The 23,291-nt window shown below is 50.2% G+C and overlaps 1 protein-coding gene across 2 annotated transcripts in view; it reads right to left on the bottom strand.

The window, feature by feature from the left end:
* Rims4 (regulating synaptic membrane exocytosis 4) overlaps positions 1 to 11,647 on the bottom strand; it is a 55,146-nt gene extending 43,499 nt beyond the window's left edge. Inside the window, exon 1 of one of the 2 annotated variants that reach the window (XM_021155762.2) lies at positions 11,312 to 11,647. In XM_021155762.2, coding sequence (XP_021011421.1) covers positions 11,312 to 11,408 — 97 coding nt within the window. In that variant the 5' untranslated portion in view covers positions 11,409 to 11,647. The remainder of the gene's footprint in view (positions 1 to 11,311) is intronic. The other variant, XM_029469739.1, reaches the window with a different exon arrangement.
* Positions 11,648 to 23,291: the final 11,644 nt, after the last annotated feature.

Raw genomic sequence — 23,291 nt, forward strand, 5'->3', positions numbered from 1 at the left:
AGCACAAGCTGCTGAACACCCATGGCAGCTCCTGTGTCCCTTGACCACCCATATCCCTCTCTGTTGCTTCTACTACCTATCATCGGACAAACCCAAAGCTCAGGCTAAGTCATGAAGTAGAAGACAGAGTTTGGGCAGCTCCATACTGAGTTCGCGTGACCTCCACATGGCCTCCTACCTCAAACAACCTCCAGGACCCTGAAGTATCATCTATGTGCTAAACCTTTCCTTGCAAGAGACTCCCGGTTCACTGCCCAGTTTGAAGGTCCCACCTTTCCAACACCGATGTACAGCTTCCTGGGGTCAGGGGGCTTGAGGGCGGCCTAGCCTGGGCTGGATGGGCCCCCAGAGACTCCTGGTCCAGCATGGTCTTGGGCACAGTCATATGAAAGATGTTTCTCAAGACATGTGCCGAGGAACTAATTAATTTTCATGGCAGGTCCCAATTAGTGACACATCCTCCCACCCGGGCCCAGGGTGACTGCAAGTGGCATTTTCCAGGGACACCGAGTGCTGGAGATGTGTGGTTCAGACATGAAGCCTCAGGGGCCAGCAGGATCCATCCATCATAGCACATGGCACATCTGGGGTCAGAGAAGGCTCTGAGTCACGAGTGTGGGAACACTGGTGCTGGTTCTGGCTTTCTTGGCTGCCTGCTGTGAGGCTTTGGACAAATGAAGGTGCCTCTCTGGTCTTCATCCAGGATAGCCCATCAATCTCAGGGCTTAAAAATGCTACAACAGAGAGTGTGCACCAGGCTCTCTATAAAGCACTTGACAAATCCTGATTCGTTTAATCCTCATGACACCTTTGCGGTGGGAAGGGGCTCTGATAAACCCACTTTACAGATGGCTCAGAGTGGTTATGGAGCTTGCCCATGGTCACTCAATCAATACATAGCAGAGGCAGGATTCAAACTCACACCTTATGACTGTGAAGTCTGACTCTTATCTATGTCATTCTAGCCACCCAGGATCATCTGGTGCCTGTGCAACCCTCACAGAAGGCTCAGAAACAGACAGTACCTTAGACACTTAGTTCCTTTTGATAACAGGAGAGTAAAGGAACACTGGTAACCTTAAAGACTACCATGGTGACCTAGGTGGTGATGGCACAAGCCTTTAATCGCAGCACTTGGTAGGCAGAGGCAAGTGTAGCTCTGAGTTCAAGACCAGCCTGGTCTACATAGCTAGCTCCAGGGCAGCCAAAGCTACACTTAGAAATCCTGCCTCAGAGGGAAAACAAACCAAGATGTCATGGTGGCCATGGGAATGGGCCCATGCAGCAGCGGCTGCAGGAGGTGCGTGGACAGTTTCTCTGATGTCCCGTGGGGCTATTCCGCTCTTTCCAACACAGATGTTTTCATTACAACAGTAACATAACAGACCTAGTTGTCAAGGCTGGTACCAGTGCTCATATCTGGAAGTGAGCAGGAAGATTCTATAATGGGGCATCCAGGAAACTCTCGGGAGATCTTTATACAATAAATTCTAGACTCTGCATATGCATACGCTAATGCCCAAACTCCTTTTTTAAAAAAAATTTTTTTCTTTTGGAAACAAGGTCGTACTGTGTAGCTCTGGCTATCCTAAAATTTGTTCTGTAGATCAAGCTGGCCTTGAACNCAGAGANCCCNCCCCCCCCCCCGCCTCTGCCTTCTGAGTGCTTATTTTTAAAATTATTCAATGACCCACCCACTAAAGATCAGCTAACGAGGACCTCTGAATGAAGGGACCTGGGCATTAAGTGGGAAGTGAGGCCTTTTCTCTCTAGAAGGCTCTACCTGCATCTGAACCACACCCAACAGACTCTTGTCTGGAAGACAGGGACACTGAGTCTTGGGGGTACCTCAGGAGATGGCTCAGTAAACCAAATACTGTAGAAAGACCTGAGTCTAGCTCCCAAAACACGCATAAAATGGTGAGTGTGATGGCACACCCTTGGAATCTCCTGAATCTCCCCAAGACCTGGAGGTAGAGACAGGTGGGTCCCTGAGGCTCACTGTCCGACAGCCTAACTGTAAGCTCCAGGCTATGGAGAGGCTCTGGCGAAAGAAAGAAAGAAAGAAAGAAAGAAAGAAAGAAAGAAAGAAAGAAAGAAAGAAAGAAAGAAAGAAAGAAAGAAAGAAAGAGAAAGAAAGAAAGATAGATGGATGGTTCCTAAAGAAGAACACCTGAGATTGTCCTCTGGCTTCCAGAGCACATGTGCTTACATGTGCACATACACATGAACCCACATGAACACATGCATGCATGCACACACACCCAAGACCAGAGGAGGAGACACAGGGGTTCTTTTTCACTGCTGTGCAGACTTCTCCTCTCCGACCCAAAAGGCAGCCTCTAGAGCTAAACGGGCAGACAGAGCCACCAGCCATCATCTAGCCAGGCCCAGGTACTCCCCCCCCCCCAAGCTCCAGCCTGTGGCCATGCAAGCCTGTCACCTCATTCCAGGACGTCTACAATGACAGGAAAGGCAGCAGCTCCTGCTTCTCCACAAGAGGGACAGACAGCCTCCATCCTCACAGGATTTCTATTTTATGCAGCATTCTTGTAACACACAAGGCCAAGGCCCAGACCAGTTCTCTACAATGGACTCACAGCAGCGATGTACACTCAGATCACTGCTAGACCAAGCTAGCCCTCCAAGAGTGAACTCTCATCCGCTTCAGACACACCCCACAAGCAAACAGGTCCTAGGAGCCTTGTCTTGTCTTCTTGTTTTGAGTTTTCTTTGGGCCAGATAAGAAATGTATTGTATTACTCCACAAGGTCCACCCCCTGCTAAACCTTGCCTAGAAACGGGCCAGCCTGTCTCAGAAGCATCTCAATAAACTGACTCAGCTGGCCCGTTGGCAGCTCTTCCCAGCAGTGTGCCTGCTGCATCCATGATCCCTCTGACTTACTTCTTCCCAGTCGAGGCTGTCCTCAAATGAACCGTGTGCTTGCACACATGGCCCTGCCTTCTTTTCATCAATGTAGGAGAGGACAGTGCCCTGACCCATCCACTAAAAGGTGTTCGTCCTGGCCCCTCTGAGATCCCAGAGCTGCCTGTGTCCAGCCCTCAGCTTGCTGTGTCTTCTAGGACATCTTGGCCTATCCATTACTCGTTCACATGGCTCCTCAGGGGATGCCGGGATATCACTGTAAGTCTCACACAGCTGAGCTTCTTCTGGATCGGAGACCATGAAGAAACAGGAGGGCCTACCAACAATAGCCAGCACTGAAGCCTGAGACAGAGGAGATGCATTTAAAGGACTTCCATTTGAGCTGAGGACATGGCCCAGTTGCTAAAGTCCTTGCCACAAGAGCATGAGAGCCTGAGTTGGATCCCCGAACCTACATTAAAAAGCCACATATGGTAGGCATGCTTACAACCTCAGTGCTGGGAAAGTGGGGACAGGCAGTCCAGTGATGGACTAACCTAGCACACTTGGTGAGTTCCAAGCCAATGAGAGACCCTGTCTCAAAAAATAAGGTTGACAGAGCCTGAGGAATGACACCTGAGGTTGACCCCTGCCCTCTACACACTCATGTACACACACACATGAAACTTCCCAAAGATACACACACGGAGGAGGAGGAGGCACAGAGACAGAGAGACAGATAGCAAGGGAGAGGAAGATGGGGAGGGAGGGAGTAGGGAGAGAGCTGGTGTGTCCCAGAATTGGGGTGTGTGTATACAGTTCGCCTGTGAACAGACCTAGGTAATGCTGGGACTCACTGCTCAAATAGATAGGACAGCCATAGTAGCCACCACTGGCTACAACCTACTGTGAACTGCACATTAGACACACAGTTTCTTTGATCCCAGCCACTGAGGCCACAACCCTGCACACCCAGTTCTGGAGACAACGTATATTACATAATCCATCCCTCAAAGCAATCTTTGAGATGTGGTCTATGGTCATGGCCCATTTTACAGAGGAGGAAATTAAGTGCAGAAAGGCAAAGTGGCTTGCCCCAGAGTCCCCCAAGGTCAGTGCGAGTTAGAAGAAGTAGGGCAAAAGCAAGCATCCGCAGACCCCCAACGCGGAAAGAGAGCAAGCTGGGTAGCAGCAAAACGCCTGGCCCAGCCCCACAGTATCTTCCAGCATCCGCATCAACACTGTTATGCTGTGTACTCAGCCACAGCCACTCGTTTCCAAAGATGGGGCAGCCTTCACCATGCCTCTTACATGGGGGCAGGGGGGCTTTCCTTCCCCACTCTGGACCCCAGTTCCCCAACAGATGCTCCAGTCACTCCCTACCAGGCTGTGATGGCCTGACCTGACTCCTCACCTGAACCAACCTACTTCTGTTCCCCAAAGCCCCAAGTCACACTGACCTCAGGCCCTTTACCCTGGAACATGTGTAAGAGCCTCCTGCCTCCCCATGGCTGGGCTCTTTGTCATTTCAGCTTCTTCAGCTTCAACTCTACTTACTGTCCCTGCCTCGGCTTTCCCCGACTACTTGATGTCATATCTTCTCTCGTCACTTGATACGATCTGAAAGTATGTATTTCTAATTGATTACATAGTTATTGTCTCTGCCTCAGACCAGGACACAGGGCCAGGAGAGCAGAAACCATGCCTGACTATGCTCCCCAGTTCATCTCCAGCGCCTAAACTCAACAGTCAAAACTCTGGACCGTGCGACCTTGGCAAGCCATCCAGCCCCTCTGAGCCTCAGTTTCCCTCTTTGCCTCATGAGGAGAATGGACCATACACTACACTCCAATAGCCCTTCTAGGACAGCTTGTCTTAGAAAGCCAGACCTGGAACCCACCCAGTTTGGTCATCCAAAGCAGGCAGCTGGCCAGGGTCTGGGTAGTGGCTACCCTGTCCCCACCTCCACCTGCGTCCCTGCCTAGCCACACAGCCCTCTCACTCCCCCACCACAGAAACTGTTAATGAAGTGCGCACTGCTCGATGCGATGCGGCTACAATTACGGGGGCTAAGAATAAGGCGCTGACATCAGCCTCGTCAGTTTCCAAGTGAATCAGAAGGGGAGGGGGGAGGAAGGAGGAGGGGAGTGGTGCTCCAGAGCTGTCAAGTAGAAATAGCACAGCGTTAAATATAATCCAGTCCTGGCCTACATCATTCCGCAGAGGCAGGTGACGGCTGGGCCCTCAGGGCCAGGGCAGACAACTGGATCCTTCAAGGAGGTCAGCACAGCCACAGATGCTGCTGGCCAACTGATGGGGACCATCCAGGAATGGTGGCCTGGAGCAGGCTGCCAGTCCCTGGGGTGTTTATATAAGCCAAACAGACCCTTGTACCCTGGCCTTTGTCATTTGCAATTGTGACAGCCCCTTCCTATATAGAAGGAATTCATCTCCAGCACTAGAAGGTAGCCTCCAGGGAAGTATGGTCGGGCTAGGATCACCACCCACACATGGCTCTCGCTGAGTAGGATTCAACATCTGTAAAATGGGCACATGTGTAGCAGCAGTCAACACCTCTGTTGCTCCACAACTCTGAAGAAGCCCTTCAGTCATTTCATTTTGTTATCTCCCTGAGAGATGCTCGGACCAAGATCATTCTCCTTCCCCCAACCCAGGAAGGTGAAGGGATTTCCTTGAGGCCACAGGACTTGAAGTCAAATTCAAGCTTTACACAAAAGGACAGCAAATGGTACAGCCGCTGGGAACTGGTGGGGGCGGGGCTCTTTTCCAGTAGTTTTTTAAAAGGTATGAGATGATGGCTGTTGAGTAGAAGGCTGGAGACAGAGAAGAGCAGCTGGGGTTGGGGTTGGGAGGAGTGGGGGTTGGGGTGGGGATGGACGGAGGGAGGCTACCTTCCTGTTCCACTCTCCCCCACAGTCCAACTGCCCCCAACTCAGCCTCCTGCTGGGGTACTGGAGAGTGGCAAAGAGAGAAGGGCTCATTATTCCCCAAAAGGAACCAAGGTAGATGGAGTGTTCTTCTCTATCCCCACCCAGCAGAGCCAGGGGACGCTTGGTAGGTGCAAACCAAGGAAGTTGGAGCTGGAGGAGGGGAAGGCAAAGTCCCCAAGGAGGGTACTAAAGGAAAGAGCTCTGGGGGGGTCAGAGAAGACCCTGGCAGCAGCCTGAGACTTGCACATGGGAGTGTGTGTATGTGTGTGTTCTCGCACCTGGCTCTCCTGAGCTGCTCCCTTTAGGATGATCAGATGCAAGTGCCTTGATCTACATGTTCACCTGACGGCTCAACCTGAACTAGAGAGGCACTTGGCTTGAGGCACTATCAGGCTCCAGTTTCCCAAATCTCGAACTCTTCCCAGTCTCAAATGTACAGAAGGTCGTGAAGCTGGGTGTGGTGATGCAGACCTGTAATCCAAGCTCAGGAAGCTGAGGCAGGAGGACCACGTGTTTGAGGAAAGCCTGGGCTACACAGTGAATGTCTGGCCAGCTATGGCTTCTTTGTGAGACCCTTTCTCAAAAGCAGGGGAGGAGATTACAGTTCTAGGTGGTAAACTGGGGGTGTGGGTCATAGATGGCAGAGAAGAAAAGGGCACAGGAAGCGGCCACCCCTGGGGGGGGAGGCTCTAGAGCCTAGACTCCTGCTTTAAGGTGGCCGCAAAATGAAGATATGATATACTACAGCCTCCCTGCATCGTGCACGCAGCCCAGCCCCCCTCTGGCTCTGAAGGACTCACTCTGTTCCCACCATTTCTGGGGGAAGGGGTGGGGCAGCAGGACATTCTGTTTCCCAGATGAAGCTCAGGTCAAATTTCAAGGACAAAAGTTAGCAGTCAGCCTGGGAAAGAAAACTCCGCCAAACCCTGCAAATTTAGGAGGGAGGGTGAGAGCTCAATGTGGTCCTTCCAGGTGCCTGGGGGGTGCGGGCAGGAACTGAAACCCTGATTCCCCCTGCCAAGAAGATCTGTCTGGCAGGAAATGGGTAGCTTTACATCCTTAAAGTAGCTCAAACAACCACCTCCATTTCCCCTCTGTTCAAAACCGGGGGTGGGATGAGGGCTGTGGTACCAGTTGTGGATCCCACCCACCACGCTCCCCTCAAGAAGATTTGGTCTGAGCGGAAGAGGGAGGCGCCATGAAGGGCTTTCCAGCCCAGAGATGTGGCCTAAACTGCTAGGAAAGGGACTGGTAGCCGGCTGGTGTTGCCATGGTAACTTCCTCCCTGAGCTGGATCGAAGCATCCATCCTATGGGCAAATCAGAGCCGGTTGCTCCAGCTTCTCCGCCCTACTCCTGGGCGGGAGGGGTAGAACTAGCCGCCAAACCACTTGGTCAGGCTCAGGAACGCTAAGCCTGAGGTCCAGACCCTGATGGAACAACTGCTTTTGGTATCCACTAGAAAGGGGATACGCCCCTGCTCCCCATGTACACCCCAAGCGACTGGTCTGTGGATGTACTACAAATAAACCAATTAGAAAGAAGAGGAAAAGCGATAAGCCAGAATGCTTCCCACCTTCCTCTTGCTCCCAAGCCCCTGAAATACCCACCTTTTAAACACTTCAAAGGAGGGCCCAGCTCTACCTCTATAAACTACCACGCTATAAAATTCGCCGATTAAAATAATGACAGTTAACATTTTGAGAAACAGGATTTTCTTTTCCCAGATGCACAGGAGTCTTCTTTATGGCCATGCTCGGAGACAACTCTCACTTGTTAACAAGACAGACTGGAACTAGCATGTATTGAGAACTACCAGGTACCTACCTATCCAGGTACCGTGCTAAGACTTTGCATAGCAAGCAGCATAATTAAAGGCAAGTGTGCTTGAATCAATTTGTCCAGATTTAAACCCTAACTCCCTCACTTCCTGGCTAAGCAACCTTGAAGGACTTGCTCTGCCTAGACCTCAGGTTTTGTAGTTTTTTTTTTTTTAATCTGAAAATGAGAATGTTATACAGGATATTAATTTTATGGCGAATGTTATGAGGGAAGATTAAAATAATGCATTTTTAAATACCTAGAAAGACATGCAGTACAAGGTAATTTTTAAAGCATTGACCCAATGGAGTCTACTGGGAGCACTGTTATTTTTCCTCTTCATATAGGTGAGGAAAACAGGGTCACATGTCTAGCTCCTCCCCACCCTAGCTGCAAACCCATGGTCAGTGAGGCTGAGCAACAAAAGACATGGCCACAAATATCCCAAGTGTCCCTGAGTGCCTGCCTCTCTAAAGCCCAGCGTCCTTGGGAACAAGGCAAAGCACTAGCAACATCTAAGAGGGATCCAGAATATCAGAGGCGAGATTCCTCCTGACGGACGGACACTGTGGTGGCCTGCGCTGATCCTTTCCCTGGGCTCCAGGGTGCTAGAAAGCCAGAGGAAGAGAAGGCAGCCTCTTCTTCCTACCCCACCACCCGACACTCCTAAGTCCAAAGCAGAGATCTGCTCTGCCCCGTTTAAAGCTAAGGAGAAGTCTCCTCCTCAGCCTATGACTCAGGAAGCTAGCTGGAGATAGCACGAGAACCTTGAAGATGGCTCTGGCCTCATCCAATGGATGGGGGAAAGATTGTGTCGACATGAGTTGGAAGCAGTAACTAAAGGGGAGGCTCTCGTGTGAGCCTGAAGCCTGTCAGGGACACACTTCAGAAATGGAGCCTCCAAGGACAGACAGAGTAAAAAGGGGGCCAGCAGGAGAGAGGAGGAAGCCAGAAGAGCCAAGTCTGCTCGGACCACCTCTGGTCATGCCAACCCCTGTGCAGGACCCCAGACCCTAGTCTACGGTCTTTATAAATTACTTCAGCTCAGTGCTGTTTTAAAGAAAATAAACCCAAAAGGTTTCTTTTAGGAGAAAATGAATGAGACGATCAAGAGAAATTAAACACCCAGACAATGGTCCTTACTTCCAACTTCCACCAGCTCCTGATTATTCTTCTGGAGATGGAAGCAGACTTTCTCCCTGTACCTCTCAAGCTCCAGGGAGCCACAGGGATGGGCAGAGAGGGAGCCTGAGATGTCCAAACAGAGCCCTGAGCTGCCAACTGCTCCCCAAGGCCTCCTCACCTGGAAACCATTTTCTGCACAGTGAGAGCTGGCTTTTTAAAAAAAATCCTCCTCCAGCAAGAGAAGCCACTGGTGTTCTGAAGAGAGCCAAGATCCTGGTTCTGCTCTCAGCGTTGTGCAGGAGACACCAGATGACCTTGGCTTACACATGTACGCACACAGACAAATACATACCTCCCACCAGGGCCTCGGTCATTTATACACCTAGCCTCAGATACACAACCCTCACCCCCACAGGTTTGGGGCCCAGGAGGGCTGAAGAAGGTGATCTCTAGGTCTCTTACAAATGAAACCCAAGAACTGGAAGAAGCTTGCTTAGAAGGGGGAATTAGACTGAGGGTTAGAAATTCTGTTAATAGCATCAATGAAGTTGTCTTTGACTCAACTGAAATCTAAAGCAGGTCCAGCAATAAGAGCCAAGGTGTCCGACCCACAATGCGCGCAGCATGACTTCGGAGAAAAAGCCTGTCTGGGATGCTCCTACACACCTGTGTTCCTTGCCCTCCCACCCAGCTGGTCTCTTGAGACACAAGTAAGTGGCCGGAGGAACTTTGGGAGAGGGCCCTGCCTGCTCTATCTTCACAGATGCTCTAAGACTCCCCCCACCCCAGCTCCCATCCCTACAGCCAGCCTGATCTCCTCTCTCTGAGTTGGCTGCAGTGGAGGCCACTGCATCAGGGACCCCGCCCCGATTCCACCTCACCTGGTCTTGCTTAGAATATTGATAACTCCTCAGCTCTATGACTGGGAAGCTGAGTTCCCGAGCCTCAGGTATTTGGTCTGTGAGATGGTGAAACCATTGGCTGGATGGGTAACAACCATCTTAACTCCCAACTCCTACCTCCAGGTCAGTAGAAAAATTCTGTCAGGTGTTGGCCCCGACTGTTACCATTCCCTCACCACCTGGCTCTGGGGAACTTTCTTCTTCCTAGCTGTCTTCCTGTAAGTGACAGCCCATTACCCACCACTCCATCCCATAACAGAACCAAGACAGAAAATGCCAGCAGGCAGGAAATTGAAACCTGAACTCCTGAATTCCCTAAACTGTAACATTTTGGGGTAGTGCATACATGATTTTTTTTCTCTTAAGAGTTAATCTGTATTTTAATCAGTATTGAACCCACTTGTTCCTACACACAACACACACACACTCCTCTTCCCCGCCCGCCACTTCTTCATTGACTTCAAATACTCCCAAATTATCAGTTCAAAAACCATTTCATTCCACCCTCCCACCACACAGCATCAGAGGCAGTGTTATCTGCACTTCCTGATGAAGAAACTGAGGCTCAGGTTGGTGTGACTTGCCCAAGGTCACAGCTTATACGGAGGGAATAAAGACTGGAACCAGACTCTAACTCAATCTTGGCACTCTTTGAGGGAAGTCTCACCCAAACCTTCGAGGTACCCCCACCTGTTGTTGGATTTTCTTCTTTACCCCAAACCAAACTCACTGTTCTCTGCCTGGTCCCAGTATCCACGAGCTGGTTTCCTCTCTACCCCTGGACTGTGGCTACTAGGTTTTTTTTGTGGTGTGTGTGTGTGTGTGTGTGTGTGTGTGTGTGTGTGTGTCCAGGCCTAGAAGTAGGTCTGAGTTGCAGGTCCGCAGCTAGGTTCAGCCCACCCAGAAAGGCCACTCCAGGGACAAGAGCACCTGAAGTCAGGGGTACACACTGAAGGGTAGCACTGCTGTAGTTAACACTTACACTGCCTTGCACCTCCTTGGGGAGGAAAGACCAGCAGACATCAGGCCAGTTATGTGCGGCTCCCCCAAATCTGACTAGAGTCTGGAGCCCCAGCCTGTGGGGGAAGGGGATGGAGAAACAAATCGGGACACTCAAGGCTTTGGCCTTTGAACAAGGGGGTCTTGGACAGGGAGCCTCTGGATGCAGCTAAGACAAAGACCTCCAAGAGGTCAGGTCTATGCACTGCTTCCAACGACGGGGTACGTCGGAAGACCAGGGGTGAAGCGGCCTAAAACCCAAAATCTGACTAGGGGGCATATACCAGACTTGGGTAGTGGCAAGTCCAGTTGAGAAACAAGCCAGGGAGGGGGTCGCAGGGGAATACTGCAGGTGCATATAAATAGGGAGACTTGGGTCCAGGCGACCCAAGGGCCCACTTGCGCAAGAAGGATGAGTGCAGATGCTCAAGGGGTCCCTGGGGCGCAAGAGGGGGGACAAGACCAGAGCTCCTCCTAGACTCCTGGGGTCCTGAGGGAGTGGGAGGGGCCCCTGGGTATCTATCCGAGTGGGACCTAGAGTGCAGCGGAGACAGTGGCCGCCTCTCTCGGGCGCTCCGGGTCCCGAGGGTCCCTGGCTTCTAGACCGGGAGACAACCCCCCGGGGTGGGTGGACCGCAGCGCGCTCACCTGCGTCCTCATCATCGAAGGAGTTCATGCACGGGAAGTAGATGGCGAGCGCCTCGAAGGAGGCGGACAGGCTGAGGCGGCTCTGCGAGCGCTCCATGCCCGCGCCCGCGCCAGGAGCCTCGGCCGCGGCGGCGGCGGGCGGCTTGGGCAGCTTGGCCGCCCCATTCTTGACGCGGAGTACGGCGCGCGGCGTGGTGGCGGCGGCCCGGGGCTCCGCGGGCAGGCGGCGGGGCTGGCGGCGGGGCGCAGAGGGCCGAACGCTGGCGGCGCGTGGAGCCCGAGACGCGCGGTGCTCGCGGCGGTGGCGGAGGCAGTGGCGGTGGCGGCGGTGGTGGCGGTGGTGGTAGTGGTGGCGGCGGCGGCGGCGCAGCGCGCTCTGGCCCGCGGCGTCCCCAGCCTGCCTGCCGCGCGGGGCGGGCCGGAGCCGAGCTCCGCAGCCAATCGCCGAGGCCCGGGGGAGGGGGCGCCGCGGGCGGGGCGTGGGAGCCGCGAGGGTGCGGGCTGCGCCGCCGCCGCCAACCCGGCAGGTGCACGAGCCCGCCGCAAAGCTGTCTGCGCCCTGCTGCTGCGGCTGAACCTCCGGTGCCCGCTCTGACCCGTGACTGTGAGTCCTCAGACTCACTCCAGAGGCAGGTGTCCAGTAACCCCGATTCATGCAGGCCTCACCCAGATACCCTGAGGCTCCCAGAGGGACACATTCCAAGAAATCCAAGAAACCTGCATTCACCCACAAGCACCCACAAGGATGTATTCGCTCGGCAAGAGAGATCTCGGACTCCCTCACACTCGGGGACGGAGGGACACCTGGACAAACACCTTCACGGATACCTGAACAGACAGACGCTCTATAGACACACAGTGACTCTTTCTGACATAGGAGCAGATATACCTACTGGCAACTTCAGAGGGTACACAGAGACCTGCAGAGTCACAGGGAGCAACAGGCGGGCAGGACATGTCCTCCCACATATTGGAGACCCTCAGACCCCACAAACCCCACAGAAGTTTGGACAGGCACACACCTTCTCGTGCACCCACACTTGCTTGCAGACATATCCTGGGAGTCTCTCACAGAGAGAGAACATAATTCTAGATCACCTCAGACACTTAGCACCCCTCCTCCTGTAGTGATCTGTCCCCAAAACTAGGACAGTCACCCTCAGAACACTCATACCTATAGACACAGCCGTACAGACTGAGTCACTAACAGGGATGGATTCATTCTGGTGCACAGACACCCTCAGACTCAAGATCCTGAGACATTGCTGCAGGCTTACACTGGCACACGCTCTCAGACACATCCTGATGCCCATGGTCCCCCGATTCACACCCATAGGGACAGATTATCAGAGCCTGCGTATAAAGAGATACACTCAATTGCAAACCTCCTCTGCCCTCCAAACCTGAATGACCAGAGGTCCACTCTACCAGCAGAAGCAGCAACCCTTTCCAATTGCTCTTCCCCCTCCCGTGAAGCAGCCCTCTGAGATGGCCTCAGGAAAGGACTGCTCAGTCCCTCCTTTCCAAGTGGCCTAGGGGGAGCCCCTCCATCTCGCTAACCTATTTCTTCATCAGAGCGATGACAGCAGGAACCCTCTGTTTTGGATGATTGTGAGTATTTATTTTCTGTTCATTCATAGCCAACCAAGAGGCTTAAAAGCAACAGACCTTTATTAGTGTGCAATCTGTCTAGATTGTAAGTCTGTGCAGCTGAGCTGGGTTCTCTGCTTAGAATGTTACAAAGTATTAGCGAGGTGTGGCTTGTCACTGCCGGCTTTGGAGCAGAGTCGGATTCCATGATGATTCAGGTGCCAGCAAGATTCAGTTCTTTGCAGCTGTAGGACTGAAGTCCGCGTGTGCTGGCATCTCAACACCTGCAAATGGTCCTGGGCCCGTACACATGGGCTCTCCATCTTCAATGCTACCACAGGAGTGACAGGCCTTTCTCACCCTTCCCTCTCTCTAACTCCCTGCTGGGTTGTCCCCCAAAGGGTACCCCCTCCTTTATCCTTTATGTCATCTTGTAACTTGATCACGGTGGTGATGTCTTTCCCTAGTTCCACACAGTCAAAGGGAATTATGTAAGGGTAGAGGTCCCTGGACCATCCCAATTCTGTCCCCTCGCTGAGTACCTGACACAAAGGGGGTGCTACTCGAGCCTCTTCCCCTTTCCAGGAAGCCAACTCTGACCTTGAGAGCAACAGAAATATGAGAATGTTCTGCTCATAGCCACCCCAGAACCTCACTCCTTCTAGTCATTCAGACACCATACATCTCAGAGCCCATTCTCTTCTCTCTCTCTTTCTGTGTGTGTGTGTGTGTGTGTGTGTGTGTGGTGTATGTGTGTCCGTATGTCGCCCAACATATACTCAGAAGCTGACCACTTCTCTGCCCCAATTCATCACAGCTCTCATTTCATTCAGAGTCAGAGTCCAGATGCCACAAGGTCCCAACTGTGTGCTCGGCCACCTCTTGTCCTCATCTCCCTCATATCCCTGTGGCTCACTTGGCTTCAGACCCAGAGGAATTTCTTTCTCTTCCCTCTGCCAGAAATACTCTCCAGAAAGCCACAGGGCTTGCTCTCACGGACATTCATGCAGATAGCACCTCTGCAGTAAAGGCCTCCTTCAGGCCACCTCCCCAAGATGGCAAAATCTCCTGAGCTTTATTTTCTGTGTCGCTCTAATCACTGTCTGAGCCATCCCATGTGTGCCCCCCCGCCCGCCCACCCCAGGGCCTAGTAGGGTACTAGGTAAAAAGTGGTACTAATTTAACTAACTGTAGGTTGGATGAAGGAGCCCTTCACACCAGCTTATGAGGGAGGTGTCCTGAGCACCTCTCTCCCCCATTTTAGGAAGAATTGAGAACTGAGGCTTGCATAGGGGACCTGATATCCCCAAGATCACAGGAAAGGGGTGAGACTGAAGCTTGTAGCAGCCCAGTTCCAAAATTTGTGTCTTTTCCACTACTCCTAACACCAAGGCAAATTCATTCAGGGACGCATATGTGATGGGGCTTCGAGGGTCACTGAACTTGGCCTGGAACTAGGGGAGAAATCTCAGAGACCCAAGAGGAAGGTCCAAAGTGAATATTGCAAGCGGCCTGTATAGAAGCATGCAGACCCTGAGCTGACCTTTGGACAGTCAAATGCTACCTCACCAAGGATCAGTAGGACGGCTAGGCCGCTCTTAAAACTGTGCAAACAAGGGCTGGAAGGATGGTTCAGCAGTGAATAGCACTTCCAGAGGTCTTCCAGAGGTCCTGAATTCAATTCCCAGCAGCCACATGGGGTGGCTCACAACCATCTGTAACAGGATCTGACGCCCTCTACTGGTGTGTCTGAGGACCACTACAGTGTACTCACATACACAAAATAAATAAAATTAATCTCCATGAAGACTCCATGCTAGAGATGCCATAAGAAACCCCGATGGGCCTGCCAGCCATCTGCCAGCCTTGCCTGCCCTTTTGAGAGCGCCATCCTGGGACCCATTGTGGATGAACCTTGATACAGTCACAGCTGACACCTGCTGGCAACCAAGTGAGAGACACTAAGTATTTGCTGCTCCACTGAGCCCTTCCTGAACATATGTCTGCCTAGAGATCATATTTTATACCACAATGGAACAGCAACTTTGAACAAGTGAATTAACCTCTCTGGGCCTCAGTTTCGCCAAGTGTAAAGCAGAGACCCACAATGTGGCTCTCCCTATCAAGTGAGTCCCCTCAACCTGATGCTCTACAAGTGTGAGTTTACACTTTAAAGTCCACACAGCTTCCCCGCCTGTCAGAACCTAACATACACAGCAAAAGGAACCCGAAATACCATTGACTGTCTCATCTTGGGGAGAGGGAAACTGAGTCTCAGAAAGCACCATATGGCACATGTGGGCAGAGCTATTGAAAGACAGAGACCTCTTGCTGATTCCGTTAGGAACCAGGTCACCTGTACAATTGACAAGAGCCTCGGGGAGTGGGGGTGGGGCTCCTGGTGGGAAACACCCATGAAGCTGACTCTAGAGGAAGAAAGTCTGGGGGGACAGTGAAATGGCTCAGAGTGTAAAAGCAAGAATCACCAAACCTGACAATCTGAGTTTGATCCCTGAGACCCACGCAATAGAAAGAAAAAACCCTTCTTGTTCTCTGAGAACAAGTTCAAGGGTCACACTTCCCTTCCCCATGAGCACAAACCAATTCTGTTGTTGTTGCTGCTGCTGCTGCTGCTGTTGTTGTTTTGAATTTTTGAGACAGGGTCTCACTATGTAGCTCTGGTTATCCGGGGACTTACTCTGTAGACCAGGCTGGCCTTGAACACATGAGCTCTGCCTCTGCCTCTCTGGTGCCGAGGTTAAAGTCCTGTGTCACTTTTTAAGAAAAGAACGCCTAGTCAGCCTTCGGTGGGATTTCTCCTTTCAGGTTAGCGTGCGGCTAATATTCCAAGAATAGGGTTTGGCTTATAAGCCCGAATGTTTGATCCCTTATAAATATGTAGTTTCATCATTGGAAATGTCATGGCCGGCCACTTGAGTTTGAGTATGAGAAAGGTTTGAAGAACAAATTGGAGAGTGAGAGAAAGCTTGGGCTTGTGGATGGGGACTTGTGAGGCTTGATCTGAGGGAAAGGCTATATATGGGAAACCAGAGGAGAGCTTGCAGTTTAGGACCACAGAGATGGAGAGCGCCACCCGCTGGTGAGATGGGGCACTGCCTGCGCAGCTTCAAAGCCCCTCCTTATTTTGGATGTGAGGTCTGGGAAATGTCCTTTTTGGGATTCTCCACTGAGAAACAAAGACAAGGAGTCTGGGAGGCAAGTCAGTTGGTAAAGTGCTTATGGTACAAGCATGGGGAGCTGGGTTCAGAGCCCAGACATGTGTCTGTAATCTGAGGGCTACAGAGCTGAGGACTGGAGAAGCCCGGGAGCTCAAGGGCCAGCCAGGCTAGCAAAACTGCACGCACTAACACACAAATGCAGGAGCCTTCCCATGCGTGAGCACATTCGAGAGAAAGAGAGAGAGAAAGAGAGAGAGAGAGAGAGAGAGAGAGAGAGAGAGAGAGAGAGAGAGAGAGAGAGAACTGCATGGGTCTGCATCAAGAGCTCAGGATACAGGGGCAAATAAAACACGCCTGGCCTCTGCCTTTATGGGATTTATAGGATGCCAATGATTACTAACATTGTGCAATAGTTCGATTGTGTCAAGTTTAATTACAACTGTGATGGAAGGTATGTAGTATATCTCTATTTTATGGTAATGCATATCTCTATTTTATAGTATTATGGGGGTTGAGTGGGCAGACCATAACTCTACCAAGGATTGAAGGCCGTCTGCCCCGGGGGAAGTGATATTCATGCTGGGGATGCTATCTACTAGGGTCCCTGATGTTGTAGTAATAAATAAAACACAGCCAGTGGCTTCACACTTACGGTTTTTTATGTGCACAGGTGTCTTGCTTGCGCATGTATGTCTATGCATCGCCTGCGTGCCCGGTGCCCACAGAGGTTAGAAGAGGCATTTAGTACTCTGCAACTGGAGTTCTAGGTGGTTGTGGTCTGCCATGTGGGTCCTGGGAACTGAACCCAGGTCCTCTGGTAGAGCAGCCAGTGCTCTTAACCACCGAGCCATCTCTTCAGCCCTCCCCCATTTTAAAATAACCCCAGGGCTGCTCTGAGGGTGCCTGGAATGGGGGTGGATTCAAGGGAGTGCCTTCCCCTCTTCTTAGCTGCTGAGTCTGGGTTTGAACCAGAATGCCATTTATTGTTTCCTGCCTTCTCAACAAAGGCAGGCAGCTGAGAGAGAATGTCCCTCTGATGGGTGACACGGAGGGGCTCAGGGAAATGTGGATTTGAGGCCACATGGAAGGATGTGATCACAACTTGTATGGGAGGCACCGAAGTCCAAGGCCAAGAGGTTGTATAAATGGGAACAGGTGGTGTTTTAAATTAGGTGAGGGACAAAGATGGAAAGGACGGGTGGGCAGAGCCCCTACTCTTCTTTCCCTCTGCCCTAAGCTGAGGGAAGAAGCCCTTAAGTTCTACATGATTCACAAAGCCATGGTTTGGGCCTAAAGAAAACAAACAGGGGCTGGAATGCAGCCAAGATCTAAGTGAGTCTGTGTGCGGCTAGGTCAGCAAGAAGAAAACGGGGTTTGGCTGTGTCTGTGTTTTGGTTGCTTGGGTAGGGGTGTGTGTGTGTGTGTGTGTGTGTGTATGTGTGTGTGTATGTGTGTGTGTATGTGTGTGTGTATGTGTGTGTGATCTCTGCTTATGTGTGCAAACCTATGTCCTCATCTGTGCAGCAATGACCTTGTCTCTGAATATGTCCTTGCAAGGTATATACCCTTGTGCTAAGTGTATCCAGTAGAGTTCTAAATGCAGTGTACACCCTGACATTTGTATGTAGTGTGTATGTGTGTGTGTGTGTGCGTGTGTGTGTTGTGTGTAGGGGAGAGAGAGAGAGACAGAGAGAGACAGAGAGACACAGAGAGAGAGACAGAGAGAGACAGAGGATTTGAGGGCACAAATTCCATGCATCCTGGTCCTTGTGTGGCTCTGTCTCCTTGAGTGTCTCCTACTGACGGCGTGTCCTTTTCAATGTCTGCCTGTCTCTAAGTGTATCAGTGTCTGTGTGGGTGTAACTGGGCTGGGTTGGCTATATTTATGTACAGTGTAAGATTTCTGTTCTTGTCTCTCTTTGCATCCTGACTGATGTAAGTTTACCCCAGGCTATGTGTGAATGCTGCGGTCCGTGACCTTGACCATGGTGCCTGGAAAGGAAACACTCGTATTTTCTTGGGTAAATACCTGCCTTTAACGTGTCTAAAATATAAGACAAAGATGTTTAGAATGTGAAAATTAAGGACTTTTATAAGCTCAGATTTTAACTACCTATCTGTTAATTGATTCTTTCATCCAACCAACTACACTGGTGGCTAGTTACTTTGTAGTTATCTCCCAGGCAAATTACTAAACTCAGTGCCTACATTTTCTTATCTACAAAATGGGGCTGATGGGGCTGGAGGGGATGGCTCAGCAGTTAAGAGCACTGGCAGTTCTTCCAGAGGACTTCAGTTCCCAACACCCACATAGTGGCTTACAATCATCTTTAACTCCAGTCCTAAGGAGTATCTGACCTTTTAGGGCACCATGCGCATGTGTAGTATATAGATCTATATGCAAGCAAAACAGTCATGCATATAAAATAAAATAACACAAGAGTGATAAAGGCCACTGGGTAGGGCTGGGGTAGGTGACAATACACATGAGGCATTCGGTCATACTGTGTGCTCCCTGTAAACGCTCACTGTATTTATGGTTTTGGAGGATGTGGTGTTTGTACACCTTCCTGTGGGTGTGTGCACAAGTGGAGGCCAGAGGTTGCCATCAAGCATCTTCTTGGATCGCTCTCCACTTTATTGTGTGAGACACAAGCTCCCTCCCTGAACTTGAACCTCATCTATTTGACTAGGATGGCTGACAAATGAGCTTCAAAAATCTGTCTGTCTCCACCCCACACCACCCTGGCACTGAGGTTACAGCCACGCTGCAGGACCCATCTTTTCACATGGGTGCTGGGGATCAGCACTCAGATCTCCATGATTTCCAACTACACCATCTCCCCAGCCCCTGTATTTATCATTCTACCATGTTTATGCTGTTGCTATGACGTTTCCACAAATCCTCAGCAATTCACTAAATGCCACCTCTGAGCTAGAAGGCAGTTAGGCCACTGCCCTCTGTATGACCTTGAATGGCTAGCTCCTTGTGTAACCTGCACTTTCAAACACACGGAGAGCTGGGCAACCACACAGCAGACCAGAGGATGCTCCAAAGCCTCAGACTGGCAAAGACCATTTAGGATCATTTGGAGGGTCAAGCAAAACAGTAACAAAGCCAGACTCACTCTACTGAGGACCCAGTCTGCTTCTGCCTCTGGCTGCTTCCTTCCTAAACTTTCTGATCTCTGTTCTCCTCTGAAGAAGTATCCATGAGAAGTCACAGGCCAGGACACAGATTCTCCTGGTCTCCAATGCTGGATCCATCACTCGCTATTTGATAAAGGGAATGGAGTCAGGCTTCGTTGCAGACTTGATGGTTCTACTGCACAAAGCAAAACTCACTTGGGACAGCCATCCCCAAAACGAGGGTCACTATGCCCGGGCTATCTTCAACCAGCACACATTGATGCACATGCATGCACAAGCACAAGCATACACTCACATGCATGCTAATATCCTTAAATGTATACCACACAGACTCACAAAGTAGAGGAAAAGACCTATATAGAGGTGGTTCTGATGCTGTCCTGTTCCCCAGTTGGTTCTTGATCTATCAGTAAAGAAGCCATGGGCCAAATGCCGGGTGGAAGGAATACGCAGGACTTCCAGGTCCCTGTAGAAAGAGAGTAAGCCACAAGGGAAGAGAGGAGAGTTTTGCCATGCTCCTGATGGAGAAAAGTTGACCAGTCACATGAGATCTCAAAACAGAGAGGCCACACAGGCTGCTCCTACAGGCTGGTAGTCGGGGATGTAACTGAGCAACTAAGTTTAGAGCAGATGGGAGGTACGGAGATAAGAATATTGATAAGGGTGTGCCTTTCCAGGCAGGAGATAGTACTGCCCAGCAATTGTGTCCAAATGTAAGTTGAAAATGAACAACTCTCTGTGTGTGTGTGTGTGTGTGTGTGTGTGTGTGTGTGTGTGTGTTTTATCCGTGGATACAAGGGAAGCTGGGTTGGGGCTGGTAGTGCAGCATGTTCCTGGAGCTTAGGCAGGGTTGCAAAGCCACATGCAACAGGCCTAGGCACACAGAGGGGTGAATTCTGTCCCTTGGTATGCTCCCATGGGACTTCAGCCCATGATAAACCACATCCCATTTGGATCTTGGTTTCCTCATATGGACAGTATACCCATAGACCTTATCCTGTGCTGGCAAAACTAACTGGGGTCATAAATAGAAATGTTTTGGAAATAATGGGAAAATTTTGGAAAAGAAACTTTGCAAGCTAGGCAAAGTCAAAAGGAAACAGGAAAATGTGGGGTAGGGGAAAATATGGAAAAGTAATGAGACAATCACCATATGAGGTGGTTTAAAAAGATAAATTCTCTTAATATGGAAACAGCTCTTACAAAACAATATTAAAAGGACTTTGCATCCAGGTGTGGTGATGCAGATCTGTTAGCCTGGTACTCAAGAGGCAGAGGCAGTAAAAGTGTGAAACCAGCCTGAGGTTCACATTGATATCCTGAGGATAAACATGTGTGTGTGTGTGTGTGTGTGTGTGTGTGTGTGTGTGTGCGTGTGTGCGTGTGTGTGTGTGTGTGCATCAGGTATAATACCCCCCTAATTCCTCTTTAGTAAGGAGTGGACCCTGGAAATCATCCACTTTATCGGCTGCCTTGACTTTGTACAGGTCTTGGGAAGATAATCCTCACTACTGTGAGTTCCTGAGGTAGGGGATCATATTTTGTTGAATAGATGCATGAAATTCTTAGGCATGAAGGAAAAAATCCAATGTTCTTGCTTCTCTGGGAAATGAAGAAAGGTCTTAGCAGAAAGTTATCATTACAGTTGACGACATGTCTGTGCTCATTTAAAAGAAATGGTGAGGTGTTGCTTTAAAGAACATTTTTTTTGACAATGTCATACATGCATGGCATGTATCATGGTCATTTCACCCCCTTTGGCCTCTGTCATCTCTCCCCCACTGCTACTGACCTACTCTTCTTCCCAAAGAGCTCCCATTGCCACCAACTCCTTATGACATTGCACTTTATGTCACTGAAGTTGCAGATGTGGAGAACCTATTGTGTACCTTGGTACTTGTACCTTAGTTCTCCTGTCACCTCTGACACTGGCATCTTGTTGTGTGTTTACATGTGTGGTTGTGAGCTGTCCAGCATAGGTGCTGGGGGGAGACCCCTGCTCCTCCTCTGGGAGAACACATGCAGAACAGACACCTCAGAGTCGTGCTACCGATGGAAACATGTTTCACTTCCCTTCTCGGGGTGAGAAAGAAGAAGGGGCTGCCTAGACCTTCCATTCATTATTTCCCAAGCCATAACTCAGCTGCTGAGTCAGCAGAGGCTAAGTCAGAAAAGGCCCCAGCTCAGTGGAGGAAGTCAGCCCTTCTTTCCAGGGTCCAGAAATTATCACACCCCTTCTTCCATAAACCAACTTTCTGTACCCACTCTTTAAGGACTCCCCAAAACCAAAAGAAAGATACCTGTCGAGACTGTGACTGACCCTGAAGAAACCATTCTCTCTGAGCCTTAACTTCACTATGTGTAAGAAGGGAGTAAGATGGTTGCTGGAGCCCCAACCCCCACCCCCTACTCTGACAGATCATTAAGTCTTATTTGTTCCCCTTCCAAGACTGATTGCTTCCCCAAGTTACACAGTAGCACGGGGAGGGCTGGGGAGGACTGTGGCTGCCCCCCTTCCTTTGGCAGCTTGAAAAGGGCCTTCTAAATCGGGGGAACTCCTCAGGGAAGAGGTTTCCAGGCCAGTCCCAGCTCGATCCCTGCAATTATGGTTCCCATGTGTGTGGTGTCTTCAGCAATCCACCAGAACTCACCTCAAGTTCTAGAAAGCAACCAAGAGCAGTGCAAACAGCCATATTGCTTTGGGAGACTCTTATGCTCCTCTAACTAACAACTCAAGGAAAGGTGCCATATGCCTTGACACCGGGGTTTTGTTTGATTGTGAGTGACTGTTGGGAGAAGCACCATCATACCACGTGACATAAACCCATTATGTGTGTGTACATATAAACACCCACACATATATGTATTATATTCTCTTGAGGCAAGTTTATAGAATAACGTTTCCCTGAGTACTGAAGTGAAATTTCACTGGAGCCTCATCTGGGACACACAGAGGGAAGGAGGCAATGACCCAGAGAAGCAGGAGCATGAACAGTGTAGGACAGTGACCTGAACACTGCTGCTGGTGTCCTCTCTGCTGCCTCTCAGCCCTGTGACTTGATGAAGACGTTGGCCGAGTTGGAGAAATAGAAAGTTACTTTCGAATCTAATAGAAGAGGAAGTGGGGAAGAGTCTCGAACACATGAGCACAGGTGAAATTTTCCTGAACGGAACACCAATGGCTTATGCTCTAAGATCAACAATCGACAAATGGGACTTCATAAGATTGCAAAGCTTCTGTAAGGCAAAGGACGCTGTCAATAGGACAAAACGGCAACCAACAGATTGGGAAAAGATCTTTAACAACTCTACATCTGATAGAGGGCTAATATCCGATATATACAAAGAACTCAAGAAGTTAGACTCCAGAGAACCAAATAATCCTATCAAAGATGGGGTACAGAGCTAAACAGAGAATTCTCAACTGAGAAATCTTGAATCACTGAGAATCACTTAGAGAATTGTTCAGCATCCTTAGTCATCAGGGAAATGCAAATCAAAACAACCCTGAGATTCCACCTCACACCAGTCAGAATGGCTGAGATAAAAAGCCCAGGTGACAGCAGATGCTGGCGAGGATGTGAAGAAAGAGGAGCACTCCTCCATTGCTGGTGGAATTACAAGCTGGTACAACCACTCTGGAAATCAGTCTGGTGGTTCCTGAGAAAATTGGACATAATACTTCCTGAGAACCCAGTTATATTACTCCTGGACATATACCCAAAAGATGCTCTAACATATAAGAAGGACACATGCTCCACTATGTGCATAGCAGCCTTATTTATAATAGCCAGAAACTGGAAACAACCCAGGTATCCCTCAACAGAGGAATAGATACAGAAAATGTGGTACATTTACACAATGGAGTATTGCTCAGCCACTAAAAATAATGACTTGATTATTTTTAAGCAAGCAAGTGGATGGAACTAGAAAATATCATCCTGAGTGCAGTAACCCAGCCACAAAAGAACACACATGGTGTGTACTCACTGATAAGTGGATATTAGGAAAAATGCATGGAGTACTCACAATACACCTCACAGACCATATGACGCTCAAGA

Source organism: Mus caroli, chromosome 2, assembly GCF_900094665.2.
Source record: "Mus caroli chromosome 2, CAROLI_EIJ_v1.1, whole genome shotgun sequence".
In the NCBI taxonomy this organism is placed as follows: Eukaryota; Metazoa; Chordata; class Mammalia; order Rodentia; family Muridae; genus Mus; species Mus caroli.